A 16,853-nucleotide genomic window follows, 5' to 3' on the forward strand; every position below is an offset into this window, starting at 1 on the left:
AGACTGTGAGCAAAGAATAGAGAAAGATTGGAATGCTGAGGCTGTAATCAACTGCTGGCGTTGATAAAATGTCAAGATGAAAATGGTCTGGTGACGCAATGTTTGTCAGGACTCAACATGTTGATTAGCAACTGGAAAGAACAAAAATAAGACGCTTAGCAGAAAACTCAGCTCTAATATATGAATAATCACTCAGTTGTGTGTGTTCCCCAAATCCAACTTAATGATGCAATCAGTGGGGTAAGGGCAATGACACACACACACACACACACACACACACACACACACACACACACACACACACACACACACACACACACACACACACACACACACACACACACACACACACACACACACACACACACACACACAGGCGGTTTTTTGAAGTGTTTTAAGCTTGTGTCTGGGTGCAAGTCAGTGTCCGGCCTCTCTCATCTGAAAGAATTAGTGCTTTCATCCATCACTGTGAAGAAACAGTCTGTGATGTGAGCTAAGATTCTCTATCTGGGACACACACTGGTTTGTGCACACAGGGCTGAAGCTGAGACAGGTCTTGTCTCCATATCTTATGAGCAGCTCGTGGACACACATGATGCACACGTCAGCAAAGAAAGAAGCGCGACACTTGCTGAGGCCTGGTTAACGTGCAGGTGTTTTACTGTCCAGGTGTTCAACCACACAGGGCCGGACTGACATGGAGAGATGGCTCGGAATGAAGAGAAGACTCAGACTCTCAGGGGGCGGAAGTTTGGATTAAAAGGCACATTGTGGATGGTGGTGAGTATTTACCAAAAGCAGTAGGTTTCATATAAGTTTGACAATATACACTGACTGGATCCTGTGTCCACTTTTGAACTCCGGGTCTCATCTCAGTGTTGTGCTGACCTCTGTTGGTTAGATGATGTAAGTAAAATGGCTCCAGTGCATCCAGTGTATGTTACATTTCCTTCATTATGGTCTTCAAAGTCTTAAATTTAACTTGTTGAAACCTGCAAAAGCCCCGAGTCACATAACTGATACCATGAGCCGAGCTTATGTTGACCAGCATCATTTCTACTGATAGATGAAAGAAGTGCCTCCGGGTTTTAATAGACTAAATTATATTTAGATAACATATGGTTGCATCACACTTGCTCTATGCCCACTGACGTGATAGGAGGTAGAAATGAGACGAGACACTCTGCTTGCTGTTAGTTCACAGAAAATCTCCTCTAACGACTGTGCCATAGGACAGGTTTAGCACTGATATCATGGAGAGAGCAATAACAGAGGATTCCAATAATTAGACTAGATAAAATTATACTGCAACTATGAAGCCACAAATAACACTGTGACTGCAATGTAACAGGATTTTACATATTTGAGGTGTCACTTTCTTTTTTCCTCCTCTTCCATTCCTCCGACAATGTCCTTTTCCATTTCTTCGCTGGCTCTGCCATGATGTACCAACTGAGAATTACCAGTTAACTTCTACTTTGTTTTTCAAATGAGATCACGTGTATTCCTAGGTTATTATAAGTGAATAATGTACAACACCTGCATTTATGACAGTGTTGTCTGGACCTTTGATCTTTTACAATTAGTCAAGCTTCATTATTATTCCCCTTTCATGACTTGATGTCCATTATCTAATCTTATGATCTCCCTATGAAAGCCAGCTCAAATTGGCGCTTAGGAAGCATTAAAAGTCATATTGGAAAAGAAGTGAAGCAGGAAGATAACAGTCAAGAACAAAGCTTATGCAGCAATTCAACATAATAAATAATATAACACGAGTCGCTTTTATTGCTATTTTTTTATCAGCTTGTTAATAATTTCCCCTTGATGTTCACAAGGACATGAAAGTAATTTAAGACAGTTAATAGTATAAAAACAATATCAGTGACGGACTATTTTCCAATGTTCAGTAACCAAGGCCCGCACCTCAGCAAAAACATTAACCATAACAATGATAGTGTGTGTGCTGCCTGTGCCTGGAGCAAAGGTGTATCTTTATCTGATGGAGGTCTTCTATAAAGACTCTCCTGGTTTCAACAGACGCCCTCAGTTTGTTCTGTCTCAAAGAGATCATGCTTAACTCTGCAGCTCTGGGCTTTGTGGTGCTACTCTCAGCAGTGGAAGCTGCAACAAACGAGAGGTGAGTTTTACTCAGTTTGTAAAAGGACAAAGACACAGAGAGGTGGTGCGAAAAAAGATGGAGCATCAGCTTTCTTAGCATCCAAATCCCCCCAATGTGGTGCTCAGGGATTGAATAAGCACTACGAAGCTGAGCACAAATAAAAGACGCAAAACTTGGGGGCTTCATTCTGCTTCTATGTTACAACCAACTAGACGTGAAACTTAAAGAAAACATGATTTAAGTGAAGATGATCCTGTGGTAACTTTGAAACGCTGTGTTCCTGTCTCCGTACACGGGCCTTTGTTCAGACCGTAATGAAGTTCAATGAAACAAAGTTCTGCGATCTTGACAATGCTCCTTCCGAGAAAAGGGAAATATTACGAGAACGGTAACACTTCATTACTGACGGGAGATAATAACTGCGATTCAGCAATTTTGACTGTCGATGTTTCATGAGAGCAGGGGGGGGGGGCACTAAGGCTGCATGAATCTCATGTGTCCTGCCATGTGTGTGATTTTGTTTGCAACAGAGTGAAATATGACTACTACAAATACCATTCCATGCCAGAGGTAAGAGCGACTGATAGCTGTTCACACACACATTCACATGCTGTTATATAATTGTATATACACATATATATATATATATATATATTATATGTGCTCTACAGATTTCCAAATGGATGACTCAGATTGCACAAGATCACTCTGATGTCGTGACCATCATGGATTATGGACAAACCTATGAGAAAAGGAATATCAGCTTGCTTAAGGTAATAGAGTTGTTTAACAGTTGAGTTCAGAATCCACTAACATGGGTATACTGGAGTATGGGTTTGTGCTCAAGTAGGCAATTATCTTTCAGATTGGTCTGAGCACTGGAGAGAAGAAAAAAGCAATCTGGATGGACTGTGGGATCCATGCCAGGGAATGGATCGCCCCGGCCTTCTGTCAGTACTTTGTCAGACAGGTAAGAGACGTGATTTATAACCAAGCAACAAACTCTCTGCAGAACCAATTAATCTGTCTGAACTTAAAAGTTTCCATCTGCTCCCCTCAACCAGATTCTGCAGACATACAGAACAGACCCGAAAATGGAAGAGATGATGAAGAAGATGGACTTCTACGTCACACCGGTGCTCAACGTGGACGGCTACATCTTCTCCTGGAACACAGTCAGTCCTCGAATTTCATGGATATTTATCTAATTAATTTTCCAGGACTCTGTCCTCAGGCTCACAAGTAGCAGATGAGCAGGATGTGAAAAGATGAGTCTACTGTGGCGATGGCGGTTCCATTATTCAATAAATTCATTTCTGATGCTCAAAATGCCTCAAGTATAAAATCATCTCCTCTTCAGAATAAGACGAGCACTATTTGTAATGTCCAGTGCTAATTTGATCCATTACTAAAATGGAGTGAACATTGTGACCCCTCCAGACTCGACTGTGGAGGAAGAACAGATCTCCAGGACCTCCAGGCTGCAAATGTGACGGCACCGATCTCAACCGCAACTTTGACGCCAACTGGGGCAGTGAGTGCCGTAGCTTTGCATTAGGTCTAATCTATCCGGCCCACCGCTTTAACATGGAGAAAGTTGAACTTGCCAACCCGTGTTGTGACAGGAGGTGGTGTGACGAATCTGATTCTGATTCTTCTATTTCTTTTGCCACTCTCACAGCGGTCGGGGTGTCGAGTGACTGTTGTACAGAGATCTACGGTGGGAGTGCACGTGTGTCTGAGCCCGAGGCCCAGGCCGTGACAGAATTTGTCGGCAGCCGGAAGGACGACATCCTGTGTTTCCTCACCATCCACTCCTACGGCCAGCTGCTCCTGATTCCCTATGGAAACCCCAACTTCATCGCCCCCAACCATGACGAGCTGGTATTTACGTCGACAGACACAATATTCTGGTCAATTCATGACAAGAGCGTTTACTAGTCCTGATTATAACCATCACTGCATGGGTCTACATTAAATAAGAAAACTCTGCATATTTTCTACTTATACTTGTACACTTTTCTCAGTTTATTCTCCGTGCACATTTCAGTGACTGACAAAAGCTAACGTGTGGTTCCTCAGATGGAGGTGGGTCTGGCTGCAGCAGAGGCTATAAAGGCCGTCCACGGGAAGAGCTACAGAGTGGGAACCTCCCCGGCTGTACTGTGTAAGAACATGCATCCCTTCTCATTATGGGGACACTCAAGTGATTATGAGCCAAAACTGGACACAGGTTTTATGAGACTAAATGAAATCTCTTTCCACAGACGCCAACTCTGGTTCATCCAGAGACTGGGCTCGGATGCAGGGGATCCCCTTCGCCTACACCTTCGAGCTCAGAGACAACGGGACGTTCGGCTTCGAGCTCCCAGAGGATCAGATCCAGCCGACCTGCGAGGAAGCCTACAGAGGAGCCCTGCACATCGTCAACTACGTCCACGACAAGACTTTTAAAGGCATGGTGGACGGCGCCGTGGCCACTGCCGCTGCAGCCCTGTGGACCGTGCTCTTAGCCGTGGGCGTCACCGGCGCCTCCATGTGAGACGGAACAACTCATCCTGCACATGCGTCTGACGACAAATGTTTTTTGTCTTTGTAAATTATGAAAAAGTATACAAATGTATCTGATAAATTAATACTAATGCATCCTTTGTTGAAACTACTTCACCGTAGCTGAAAAGTGAGCTTCCCATTGGTTAGGCTTATTGTTTTCATCTGAGCTTCATGATATACAGACATCACCTGTCACTTAAAAACAACAAACCCAAAAGAATAAAATATTTGAATGTGCAATATTTTACTTTTGTTCATGCGTGTGTTTTATTTGTGGCATCATTCAAATTTGAACGAGTTTAAATTCTTATGTAAAAAATACAAACTTTTCAATTGTAACAGCAGTTTGGAGAAATGACAGCGTCCCCATGAGGTCTGAGGACGGGCAGCTGTCTGCTCCAACTACAGAGAGCAAGGTGTAGAAGGTGTTTTTATTTTGGGGAAGAATGCGTTGTTGAAGTACCATGCCTTCTCAAAGCTGAGTTTCAGTGTCTGTGAACGGTTGGAAGCCTTGTTGTCTCACATCGGCCAGCGGCAGGAACAGCTGCTGCTCTGGAGGAAACTGGTCCCAGCGCGTCCACGTCCATCCTGAGAGAGAAAGGACCACACGCTGTTTCTTAACATCTGCTCAGGTGAGCGGAGATGATTTTTCTCCACCCCCCCCGTTTAAATCCCAACGCACGCACCTTCGTTCTTCTCGGGTTCCAGGTTCTCCGGCTCTCCCGACCTCTTCCTGTCCAGGACCCCCTGCATGAATATGGTGACGTAGTGGTACTGCTCCTCCAGCCTGATGGAGTTCACCACAGAGGCGAAGCGGACGTTCACCAAATGCACCCCGGCTTCCTCCAGGACCTCCCTGTGAGCACATTCCTCCCACGTCTCTCTGTCAGGGACATAGAATCAGAGCGTCACATCTCAGAAGCACAGTCAGGTCATTTCAGGGCAGGTTATATGTTCTATACACTGAGAAACACACACACACACACACACACATAGTACAGCCTGCTGAAATATCTAGGTCAGTGGTTCTCAGACTTTTCAGCCCACTACTCCCAAAATATCTGTTCCAGAGCCTTGTGGCCCCATAATTATCCCAAATGTTATTGATTTGAGCAAGTTCACAAAGTTCAGTGTCTCTGAAAGCAGTTTGGTTTCAACAGAGATTTGAAGATGACGGCAGTTTTCCAAGTACCCTTTTGAGTCGAGGCATTTAACCCATGTTTAACCATAAATGAAGATAGCATTTTTTACAAATTTGGAGAAAATATTAAATGAAATCCAACCTTTGTTTCCTTATGAATAACAAAAAGTCATAATTTATTTTAGAGCTCAAAAAACACATTGAAGTGATATGTTTATCTTACATGCGTCTCACTGCTAAGATTCTGTTTAAACTGTCTATATTAGTTTTTATTCCATTTATTTATATATATGGACTAATACAGGTTTATCTTCTGTTTATCTTCTGATAATCTCGCTTTTCACAATACTGCGTTTGAAGAAGTAGAAATTAAGTGTTTGAAGAAACTTTTCCAGCAGGAGCTTGACCCAATGCAAAGTCTAAACAGCTGATAATGTTTGTCATCACCTTGGGGACAATTCGGCGTATTAATAAATTACTAAAAACACTTGATGTCTGACTTCTCTGCATGGAATGTAAACAACGGCTCCTGTGCACAGTCACGTGTCCGGATGAACCCACCCGAGCTCCAGGTGCCCCCCGGGGAGCTGATGCTTCCCTGCGCCCACCGCACTCCTCCGTCTCCCCAGGAGAACACATCCGGGGTGGGCGGAGTCTGTGACCAGCACCCCCACCCCCACCCCTGGACGCTTTATGGTATCTGACATCTGAACAAACTTAAAAAAGGCCTCGTGAATCAACACGAGTTAGCAATAACAAAGCTAAAGCTAAGCTAGCACAACAAGCCGCAACCTGCAAGATGATTACCTGCACTTCCGCCTTCACTTCGGAAGTCGTTTCTGATTGGTCCATCAGAGATGATCGCCACCTGGTGGTTGATTTTATTTACTGCAAGTACATAATTAAATTAAACCCTGGATACAATTGCAACGAAAATTATTCTTTTATAATTGGTAGTAAATTATGAATATGTTTTATTTGAATATTCTTACCAACAATAGTAACATGTCAGGACTGACATGTTTTTCTAATTTTAAATATTAAACTGAATATTTAAAAAAATAAGAATAAAATGCTTACAGTTTTTCACAGTTGTTTACACACAAAAAGCAAAAATTCGGCACAATTTGCACAACATTCACTTCATGTACCAATAGCTTGACCCAATTCGGCACTACTTCACACTCCCTTATCTCATTAGACTCTGACTTTCCTTCTTTACACTCTGATTTCAATTACACATCACCTTGTTGTCAAAACACTACACACAATGTTCAGTTGTTGCACACACTTCTCAAGTAAAATATCAAAGCATCAACCTACAACACACAAATACTCAAATCTCTAAACATTCAGGTCTGTTGAGCAATTTGCAATCAGGACTGCAGCATAAAAGTGTCTTCAGCCTCTGTTTTGTTTGATGAACAATGGAATACAATAGAATACAGTGTGCTCACACACAGTATTTATATTTTGCAGGACTTAAAGAGAACCACACCGTGGAGGAAGAACACGCATGTTCACAGCCGAACAGGAGACTGAAATTGTAGATATGGTTCATGAGAACAACGCTATCACACTCAGACAAATAAAAACTAGAATCCTGGCTGACCATGGTACATTTAGAAACGTCCAGACCGCCAGCCTCTCTACATTGGACCGTATTCTTCATAGGAATGCCATGTGGATGAAACAAGTGAACAGGTCCCATTTGAACGGAACACAGACGCATCAAGGAGTTACCGTGAGAGTTTGTGCTTGTTAGTACCAAACATTCAGCACTGACACATGCATGTATTGTACCTGTAATCCAATATTGTTCCTTTTCTACAGTGTCTCACTGTAGCCCACTGTGTTGACCTCTCTGTGTCCATACTGGAGCTTGCATTATCATGCTGTCTGTGTCAGTACTGTACTGTTCTCTGTGTGTACTGAAATAAACCTTTTTGTGTGTCTGTTTTATGTTTGACTATGAAAAAAGTAGGCCTACACTGAGACAGTTTACAAAAGGAGAAATGGCTAATTCTCCAGAGTCAGTCATTCATATGGTGTGTTCCATTTCGATGATTGTGTTTTCAATTTTGCACTTCAGTGTGCTGTAAATGCTTGGAAGTGTTTAAGAAAATGCTTAGTTGTGTGTTCTCAATAAATGGTATGTGTGTGTCATTTGAAAACATGGCTGTGTGTACCAAATGAAAACACGAGTTCCATTTTGTGAACAGTGAAGAGATTTGATTGCAAAGAGTCATCTTGCAAAGGGAGTGTCAGGTTTAACATTTTGTGTGTGAGGTTTTGAGTTTTCTGTGTGCAGTTTTGACAAAGCCGTTATTGTTTTGAAAAACGTGTGTTAACAATTGTGAAAAACTGTAAGACACTTTGTCATAAACTGGATTCACATAAAAGTGGCTAGGAGATGTAAAATAAGATAAAACTAGATATATGATGAATTGTGATTTTCTGTTGAAGCACCCTCTGGTGGTGAAAAGGAGGAAACACAAGACTGACATGTTTTTCTAAATTTAAATATTAAACTGAGTCAAAAGCTTCATAAAAAAATATGAATAAAATACTAAAGACACTTTTTCATAAACTGGATTCACATAAAAGTGGCTAGGAGATGTAAAATAACATAAAACTAGAAATATGATGAATTGTGATTTTCTGTTGAAGCACCCTCTGGTGGTGAAAAGGAGAAAACGCAGGACTGACGTGTTTTTCTAAATTTAAATATTAAACTGAGTCAAAAGCTTCAAATAAAAATATGAATAAAATACTAAAGACACTTTGTCATGAACTGGATTCACATAAACGTGGCTAGGAGATATAAAATAAGATAAAACTAGAAATATGATGAATTGTGATTTTCTGTTGAAGCACCCTCTGGTGGTGAAAAGGAAGAAACGCAGGACTGACATGTTTTTCTAAATTTAAATATTAAACTGAGTCAAAAGCTTCATATAAAAATATGAATAAAATACTAAAGACACTTTGTCATAAACTGGATTCACATAAAAGTGGTTAGGAGATGTAAAATAAGATAAAACTAGATATATGATGAATTGTGATTTTCTGTTGAAGCACCCTCTGGTGGTTAAAAGGAGGAAACACAGGACTGACATGTTTTTCAAATTTTAAATATTAAACTGAGTCAAAAGCTTCATATAAAAATATGAATAAAATACTAAAGACACTTTGTCATGAAATGGATTCACATAAAAGTGTCTAGGAGATGTAAAATAAGATAAAACTAGAAATATGATGAATTGTGATTTTTCTTTTGAAGCACCCTCTGGTGGTAAAAAGGAAGAAACGCAGGACTGACATATTTTTCTAATTTTAAATATTAAACTGAATCAAAAGTTTCATAAAAAAATATGGATAAAATACTTAAGACACTTTGTCATAAACTGGATTCACATAAAGTGGTTAGGAGATGTAAAATAAGATAAAACTAGAAATATGATAAATTGTGATTTTCTGTTGAAGCACTCTCTGGTGGTGAAAAGGAAGAAACGCAGGACTGACATGTTTTTCTATATTTAAATATTAAACTGAGTCAAAAGCTTCATATAAAAATATGAATAAAATACTAAAGACACTTTGTCATAAACTGGATTCACATAAAAGTGGTTAGGAGATGTAAAATAAGATAAAACTAGATATATGATGAATTGTGATTTTCTGTTGAAGCACCCTCTGGTGGTGAAAAGGAGGAAACACAGGACTGACATGTTTTTCTAATTTTAAATATTAAACTGAGTCAAAAGCTTCATATAAAAATATGAATAAAATACTAAAGACACTTTGTCATGAAATGGATTCACATAAAAGTGTCTAGGAGATGTAAAATAAGATAAAACTAGAAATATGATGAATTGTGATTTTCTGTTGAAGCACCCTCTGGTGGTGAAAAGGAAGAAACGCAGGACTGACATGTCGTTCTAATTTTAAATATAAAACTGAAACTAAAACTTCATCAAAAAATATGGATAAAATATTAGGCACGCTTTGTCATGAACTGGATTAACAGAAAAGTGTCTAAGAGATGAACAAAAACATCACATGTTATTATATTTCTAGTGTTATCCTATCTTAGCTCTCGTAGCCACTTTTCTGTCAATCCAGTTTATAGTAAAGTGTCTTTAATATTTTATCCATATTTTTTTATAAAGCTTTAGATTCAGTTTTGAATTTAAAATTAGAAAAACATTTCAGTCCTGCGATTCCACGTTTTCACCACCAGAGGGTGCTTCAACAAAAAATCACAATTCAATATAATTCTAGTTTTATCTAATTTTACACCTCTTAGACACTTTTCTGTTAATCCAGTTCATGGCAAATTGTCTTTAATATTTTGTCCATATTTTTTTATCAAGCTTTGGATTCAGTATAATATTTAAAATTAGAAAAACGTGTCAGTCCTGCGTTTTCACGTTTTCACCACCAGAGGGGGTTTCAACAAAAATCACAATTCAATATATTTCTAGTTTTATCTTATTTTACATCTCTTAGACACTTTTCTGTAAATCCAGTTCATGACAAATTGTCTTTAATATTTTATCCATATCTTTTTATCAAGCTTTGGATTCAGTATAATATTTAAAATGAGAAAAACATGTCAGTCCTGCGTTTCATCCTTATCACCACCAGAGGGTGCCTGAACAAAAACATCACAATTCATCATGTTTCTAGTTTTATCTTATCTTACATCTCGTATCCACTTTTCTGTCTATCCACCAGACTTATCACATAATATAAATGATATGTAGGATTTTATTTACAATTTAATATTGTATTATTATTGCTGTTGTTGGGTACTCTGGTTTCTTCCACATCCAAAACACATCCATCTAATTGGATATTCGAAATTTCCCTAAAACCTAAATGTCTTCACATGCATACAAATTGAATAAATGAATGAATAAATGCAAATGGTAAATTGCATTTGCATTTGTGCACAGTATTTTTCTACAGGAACAACTTTCAGTGAGAAGATTCTCTGTTTACTACCGACACACAATCTCACTTTCACTTCATTGTGCCAGTTATTTGCTTACTATCTGAGAGCCATAGTTACTATGTTTTAGATCATGACTTTACACAAAATAATGGATGGATGGATGGATGGAAGGAAGGATGGATAGATAAATAGATACATTTATTGATAGAAATTCAGCAGGCCCAGTTCTCGGGTTGGGAACCTATGAACTGAGCTGTAGCCTCTTAATACTTCCTCTACGACTGGACGAAATGATCCAGTGATTAACACATTAACTCTCCAGCATTTAGCAGTTTCCCACCGACACCCGTTTCCCCCGCTCGACCTGCCTGGTGGCTCTGGCCCCGCCCTGCTCACCTCTTCCTGCTCTCACCTGAGACTCAGCATTTAGCTCCCAGACGTCCAGGCTCTCTACACCTCTGGATCCTTCTCCTTCACTGTTCTGCTTCATAGAAATTACTTTACTCTACTAACTACTGTCCCTCCATCTTTGCATTCTCTCAGTTTCTTCCTTTCATTTGCTGGACATCGTCACCATGAGTAGTAAACTGTGGACAGAGGAGCAGTTTAACTGCCCTGTGTGTCTGGATCTCCCCAACGATCCAGTCACCATCCCCTGTGGGCACAGCTACTGCATGGCCTGCATCAAGGATTACTGGAGCAAGGACGACCCCAAGGGGACCTACAGCTGCCCCCAGTGCCGCCAGGCCTTCAGCCCCAAGCCCAGCCTGTCCAGGAACACCATGCTGGCAGAAGCTGTGGAGCAACTTCGGAAGGGGGCCAGCAAATCTGATGCTATCCGTAACGCCCGTAGGGCGTCCTCCGACTCCACCAAACCCAAAAGGAAGCTCTCCTCCTCAACAGTGACCTGCGACATGTGCAAAGGGGATCGGCGAGCAGCGGTCAAGAGCTGCCTGGCGTGCATGAGCTCCTACTGCGACGCCCACCTGAAGCCCCACAAGACCAAGAAGGCCCTGAAGCAGCATGAGCTCATCGCACCCACGGGCAATCTGGCCGAGAAGATCTGCACGCAGCACAAGTACCTGCAGGAGTTCTTCTGTCGCCAGTGCAAGATCTTCATCTGCTGGCTCTGCACTAGCGACCTGCACAAGGGCCACGAGTGTGTGTCCACCAAGGTGGAGCGCTTGGAGAAACAGGTAGGAGAGTGTGAGGCTGCAGGAGCCTCCGGATGAGGGGCTTCAGCCAGTAACCAGGGTGTAATGGTTTAACTGTAACTAGTGTGATGTATATATCACTGTGATTACACAAAGGATTGTAGACCAGTGCAGTTTCAGTCTGCATTAATTTCTCACAGACTCATGTCAGATCACCGTGACCTTTGACCTTTGACAACCAAATTCGAATCATTATCATTTGAGACAAATTGAATGTTTGTTTCAAATTTTAAGTCGTTCCCTGCAGTCATTCTTGAGATATCATGTTCACTATGGGATGGATGGACAAACTCTGTAATGGCTCTGGCCAGTTGCTGTTAACACACAACAGCATGAATCTTTCTGTTCAAACTCGACGTGAAACATCAGAGCTTGGTTCATTTTGACAACATAAATATTTCAGATGACAGATCATAAACTGGAAAAAGGTTTCATTTATTTCCATTAGTCCCGTCAGTGGAAAGACAGCAGCTCCTCACTCCTCCTGCTAACTGCCCATTGTTCTGCTGGATTTCTGTTGAAGGCGTCTTCCTCTCGGCTTTGTGTGAGACAGAGGCTCCAGCCGGCCGAGGACATTCCTAACTTCATTCCTGTCCATTCATAAAGCTCCACCCTCTCCTGCTGCGTCACACATGAACTTGTTTCCCTGATTGTTTTGGGTGACGTGTCTTTATTGTGTGTCCCTGTGTAGAAAGTGATCTCCGAGGTGCAGGTGGCGAATCAGCAGAGACTGAAAGACAGAGAGCAGGAGCTCAAAGACATGAAGACGATCATGGAGGGGATGAAGGTTGGTGTCTCTGGAGCCGTTTGGAATGAAAACTACATTTACCATAAAATCCTGAAGTGCACAGCGATTTCATTCAAGTTAGCTTCACTGTGTGTTTGAGTTTACTGAGACACAATCATCTACGGTGGCCCAGCAATTTAAATAACACAACTTCAAATAAGAAGACACAACAATAACACAACAGAAAATTATAAAACCCAGTGGAAAATGAGATGTGTTTTCCCATTGTCATTGTGATTTGCACTTCAGGGTTACCTCTGTAACCACTTCCCGGTATCACCTCACATTCTCCCTCCCCCCCGTCTGCACAGCTTTCCTCAGAGAGAGTACATGATGACACGGAGCAGGTGCTGTCGGAGCTGCAGCGCTCCATGGAGCGTCTGCAGGAGCTGGTGGAGGAGCTGCTGGACCAGGCCAGCATGGAGAAGATGGGCCAGGCCCAGGAGGTGGCCGACAGTCTGGAGGCTGAGATCAAGGAGCGGAAGAGGAGGGACACAGACATGAAGGACCTGGGGCGCTGCGAAGACCACATTCACTACCTGCAGGTGAGAGGACTGTGAAGCTCTTCAATGGGCGGGGGGGTTAAATCCAGAAATCTCAGTGCTGACTCTTTCATCACAGCTCATCATCATCGCCCATGATTTCCACTCTAAAGGGCCGGGCCACCTTCTGTTCACATGTTGAGTTTGTATTTACTATCTCCCTTATTTCCCTTCCAGGCGTACGAGTCCATGATCAGCCCCTTGGAGTCAGGCGAACTTCCCGCCGTGGCGGTCAACCCAGACGCTTCCTTTGAGCCTGTGCGAGACGCCATCCTGGACCTCAGGGAGCGAGTGGAGGACCTGTGCAACCAGGAGCTCGGCAAGATCACCAAACACGGTGAGTGACAGGAGTCTCTTCTCCACTTGACTTCTCTTTTCACACTAAATCATCTCACAATCTGATCATCTGTCTTCTTTTTCCAGTTAATGACACAACAATGTTCACTTTGGGTGAGTTCTAAATGTTAATATAAGAATAGAGAAAGTTTTGGTTGTGTTAAGATGACGTCTTTCTTAAGAGTGACTCCCTCTTGCTTCTCACAGGCAATCAGAGCTCAGGAGCCAAAGCCGGAATATTAAAATGTGAGTTTTGAATTTTACTATTAAATACAAATATAGAAAATTGCATCTTTTCATTATTAAGATAACTCATTTCTCTTTGTATAGTGTTTTCTGGTCTGGGATCCCGCAACACAAACAGCCGATCACCAGGTATGAGATTCTTTTCTCTCTAACGTGGCTTCACTGCTTCTGATCACTTCATCTTAAATAAATGAAATAAAATCTCTGTCTTGCAGCTTCCTCATCCAGTGTGTCAGTTGGAGGTCGGAGTACAGACAGAAGAGGAATTGGTAACTGACATTTCATTACACTACCACACATAACAACATCTGAAGTCAGTCAATATGCTCTTGTTAAACATGATGTGTAATCGCTCAGGTTTAGGCTTCCAGAGTCAGGATGTGAGGAGCAGAAACGCACCACGAGGTGAGACTTTGTGCTGTTATATTAAATCACACTAATCCAAGCAGTGAAAATGTGTGTGTGTTTAAACATGTGCTCGTTTGTTGTTGCAGACACAGGAAACACAAACTCCCCCAGACAGAGGAGAGAGGAGAGGGAGACAGGTCGGTTTGTTTCTTCCTTTAAGAGTTATAGAGCTTTCTAGGATGTCAAGATCTGCTAAAAACATATAACAGCTGAGGCAGGGTTTAAAGACTGGGTTTGACCTTGTTAAGTAACCTTGATGTGTCTTCCAAACAGTGAGGGAGACCAACCCCAGACCCAGCCCGACTCCCAGCCCAGCTCCCAGCCACAGAGCGTCCCAGTCCCTCGGGAGCAGGTTCAGTCAGAACCAGGCCCCCAGTCCGACTCCCAGTCCGACTCCCAGCCACAGAGCGTCCCAGTCCCTCGGGAGCAGGTTCAGTCAGAACCAGGCCCCCAGTGCGACTCCCAGTCCGACTCCCAGCCGCAAAGAGTCCCAGTCCCTCGGGAGCAGGTTCAGTCAGAACCAGGCCCCCAGTCCGACTCCCAGCCGCAAAGAGTCCCGGTCCACTGGGATCAGGTCCAGTCAGAACCAGGTTGCTCATGCTGAGTCTCCGATCCCGACTCCAGCTCCAGCTCCTGCATCGTCTGGAGGTAAAAACTAAACAAACCTGCAGACAATCCTCAGGGTTGTAACTTTTTTGCTGCCACCATCTGCTAAAACTCGTACAGAGCAGCTCTCAATCACTCACTGTTTGTTGGTCAACTCTCTGCTCAGGTTTCAGTCGGATGGCGTCGATCAGCAGCCTCTTCCGCTCCCACCGGCGAGGCATCCAACAGGCCACACCCGCTACCTCAGCAATCCCCTTCGACAACACGCCATCTGCAGGAGGAAACCCATGTAAGGCCTACAGCTCATATCCTCTCCTCTCTAGTCACAGTATCAAAACCACTACAGTGTCTCTACCGGTTGACTAGTTGCCTCTTATAATAACATGACTTCTACTTACTATGACTATTCAATTTGATACTGTCCAAGTGCGTAACTCTGTTCATCATCAACAGGGGGGATGGACGCTCTGTCTGAAACACCAACACAAAGTAAGATGGCAGCCTTTGAATATAGGGATTAGAATGTCAGATTGGCACGTTCGTATTCGAAGTTGATTAATATCTATGTGTCTAATGTGTTTTTTTTTGTTTATGGACAGTTAACCCTGGTCTCTTCTTGGACACGCCCACCCCTGAATCCATGAATCATGCTCCTGTTTTCCCTTTATGTGAGTTAATGTCCCATTATTTTCACTGTATCTCAATTCTTAGACACAAAAGAAGAGTATGTAAAATAAAAAAGATTTGTGCCTGAACTGATTGTTTGATTTTCCAGTGAGAGAAATCAGCATCGACAGCATCCAGGCCCCAGAGCCGAGATCCAGAGAGGAGTTCCTCCAGTGTAAGTCTCAGTGTTCTACTACTAGATGAAACCATTAAGGTGCTGAGTTAGCATGACTTTACATCTATCTCCATGACAACTGAGCAGAAACCACATCCACTTTAATGCTTAATGAATATTCTTAACTTAAGAAAATTCTTAACTGAAGACTTGCTCAATCATCCTTCTCTCTCTCCCAGACTCTGTGAACTTGACCCTTGACCCCAACACAGCCCACCGCCGACTGGCTCTCTCCGAGGGCAACACCAAAGCCCTCCTGCAGGTTGCGGCGCAGCCCTTCCCTGACACACCTCAGCGTTTTGACGGCTGGACCCAGGTGATGTGCCAGAGCGCGCTGTACGGCCAGCACTGTTACTGGGAGGTGGAGTGGAGAGGCCGCGGCTCCTCTGTGGGCGTGGCTTACGGAGCCTTGAACAGGAAGGGCTCAGATGCCAGATCTGGTCTTGGGTACAACGCCCAGTCCTGGACCCTGGAGCTCTCAGACACCTGCTGCTCAGCCATGCACGCCAATGAGAAGAGGGACATACCGGTCACCTACTCCCCCCGTCTGGGCATCTTCCTGGACCAGTCCATGGGGACGTTGGCTTTTCACAGTGTGGCAGAGAGCATGACCCACCTTCACACCTTCCGCGCCAACTTCACGCAGCCACTTTATGCCGCCTTCGGGGTGGGGAGCGGTGTCGGGGTGGGTCTGGACTTTGCCCTCGGCAAGTTTACCTCAAGCAGTGACAGCATAAAGATCTGTCCCATGTGAGGACGCAGGCTGGACGGGGGGGTGACTTGTGGATCATTCTGGAGTGGTGCCATCAGAACAGCTGCCTTCAGAGTTTAAATACAGCAGCTCAGTGTAAAACGCTTTGTAATCCATCTCGCACACACTGACTGAAAGTTCCTGTTTGGTTTTAATGTCTTTCATTTTTCATATTTTAAATGCACTTCTTTTTTAATTTATTCTTTTTTCTTTTTTAATGTTGGAATTATTATTATGATTCAAAAATATTGGGTACTTTACCAGTACCCAGTATCCTGTCTAACCATGATCCAACCCTAGGGTATTAATAATTGTCTGTTCAATTTTAAACACCACAATAAACAAG

At 42.7% G+C, this 16,853-nt stretch overlaps 3 protein-coding genes across 3 annotated transcripts; 2 read left to right on the forward strand and 1 right to left on the reverse strand.

Moving 5' to 3' along the window:
• Positions 1 to 2,072: 2,072 nt before the first annotated feature.
• On the forward strand, positions 2,073 to 4,664 carry cpo (carboxypeptidase O). The gene is made up of 9 exons (XM_061067300.1): positions 2,073 to 2,140; positions 2,653 to 2,692; positions 2,794 to 2,895; positions 2,988 to 3,092; positions 3,187 to 3,297; positions 3,563 to 3,656; positions 3,804 to 4,006; positions 4,205 to 4,289; positions 4,390 to 4,664. Exons 1-9 carry the CDS (start codon positions 2,073 to 2,075, stop codon positions 4,662 to 4,664), a joined length of 1,083 nt encoding a protein of 360 aa, XP_060923283.1.
• A 253-nt stretch (positions 4,665 to 4,917) lies between these two features.
• nudt15 (nudix (nucleoside diphosphate linked moiety X)-type motif 15) lies at positions 4,918 to 6,565 on the reverse strand. The gene is made up of 3 exons (XM_061067143.1): positions 6,378 to 6,565; positions 5,362 to 5,558; positions 4,918 to 5,263 (listed from the first exon to the last, which is right to left on the reverse strand). Exons 1-3 carry the CDS (start codon positions 6,521 to 6,523, stop codon positions 5,148 to 5,150), a joined length of 459 nt encoding a protein of 152 aa, XP_060923126.1. The 5' UTR covers positions 6,524 to 6,565; the 3' UTR covers positions 4,918 to 5,147.
• Positions 6,566 to 11,351: 4,786 nt separating this feature from the next.
• On the forward strand, positions 11,352 to 16,510 carry trim25l (tripartite motif containing 25, like). Its single transcript, XM_061067348.1, has 9 exons — positions 11,352 to 11,972; positions 12,682 to 12,777; positions 13,089 to 13,322; positions 13,497 to 13,656; positions 14,259 to 14,306; positions 14,583 to 14,957; positions 15,082 to 15,204; positions 15,691 to 15,756; positions 15,936 to 16,510. The coding sequence occupies exons 1-9, from the start codon at positions 11,352 to 11,354 to the stop codon at positions 16,508 to 16,510; spliced, it is 2,298 nt and encodes a 765-aa protein (XP_060923331.1).
• Positions 16,511 to 16,853: the final 343 nt, after the last annotated feature.

The sequence above is a fragment of the Limanda limanda genome, chromosome 23 (genome assembly GCF_963576545.1).
Source record: "Limanda limanda chromosome 23, fLimLim1.1, whole genome shotgun sequence".
Classification (NCBI taxonomy): domain Eukaryota; kingdom Metazoa; phylum Chordata; class Actinopteri; order Pleuronectiformes; family Pleuronectidae; genus Limanda; species Limanda limanda.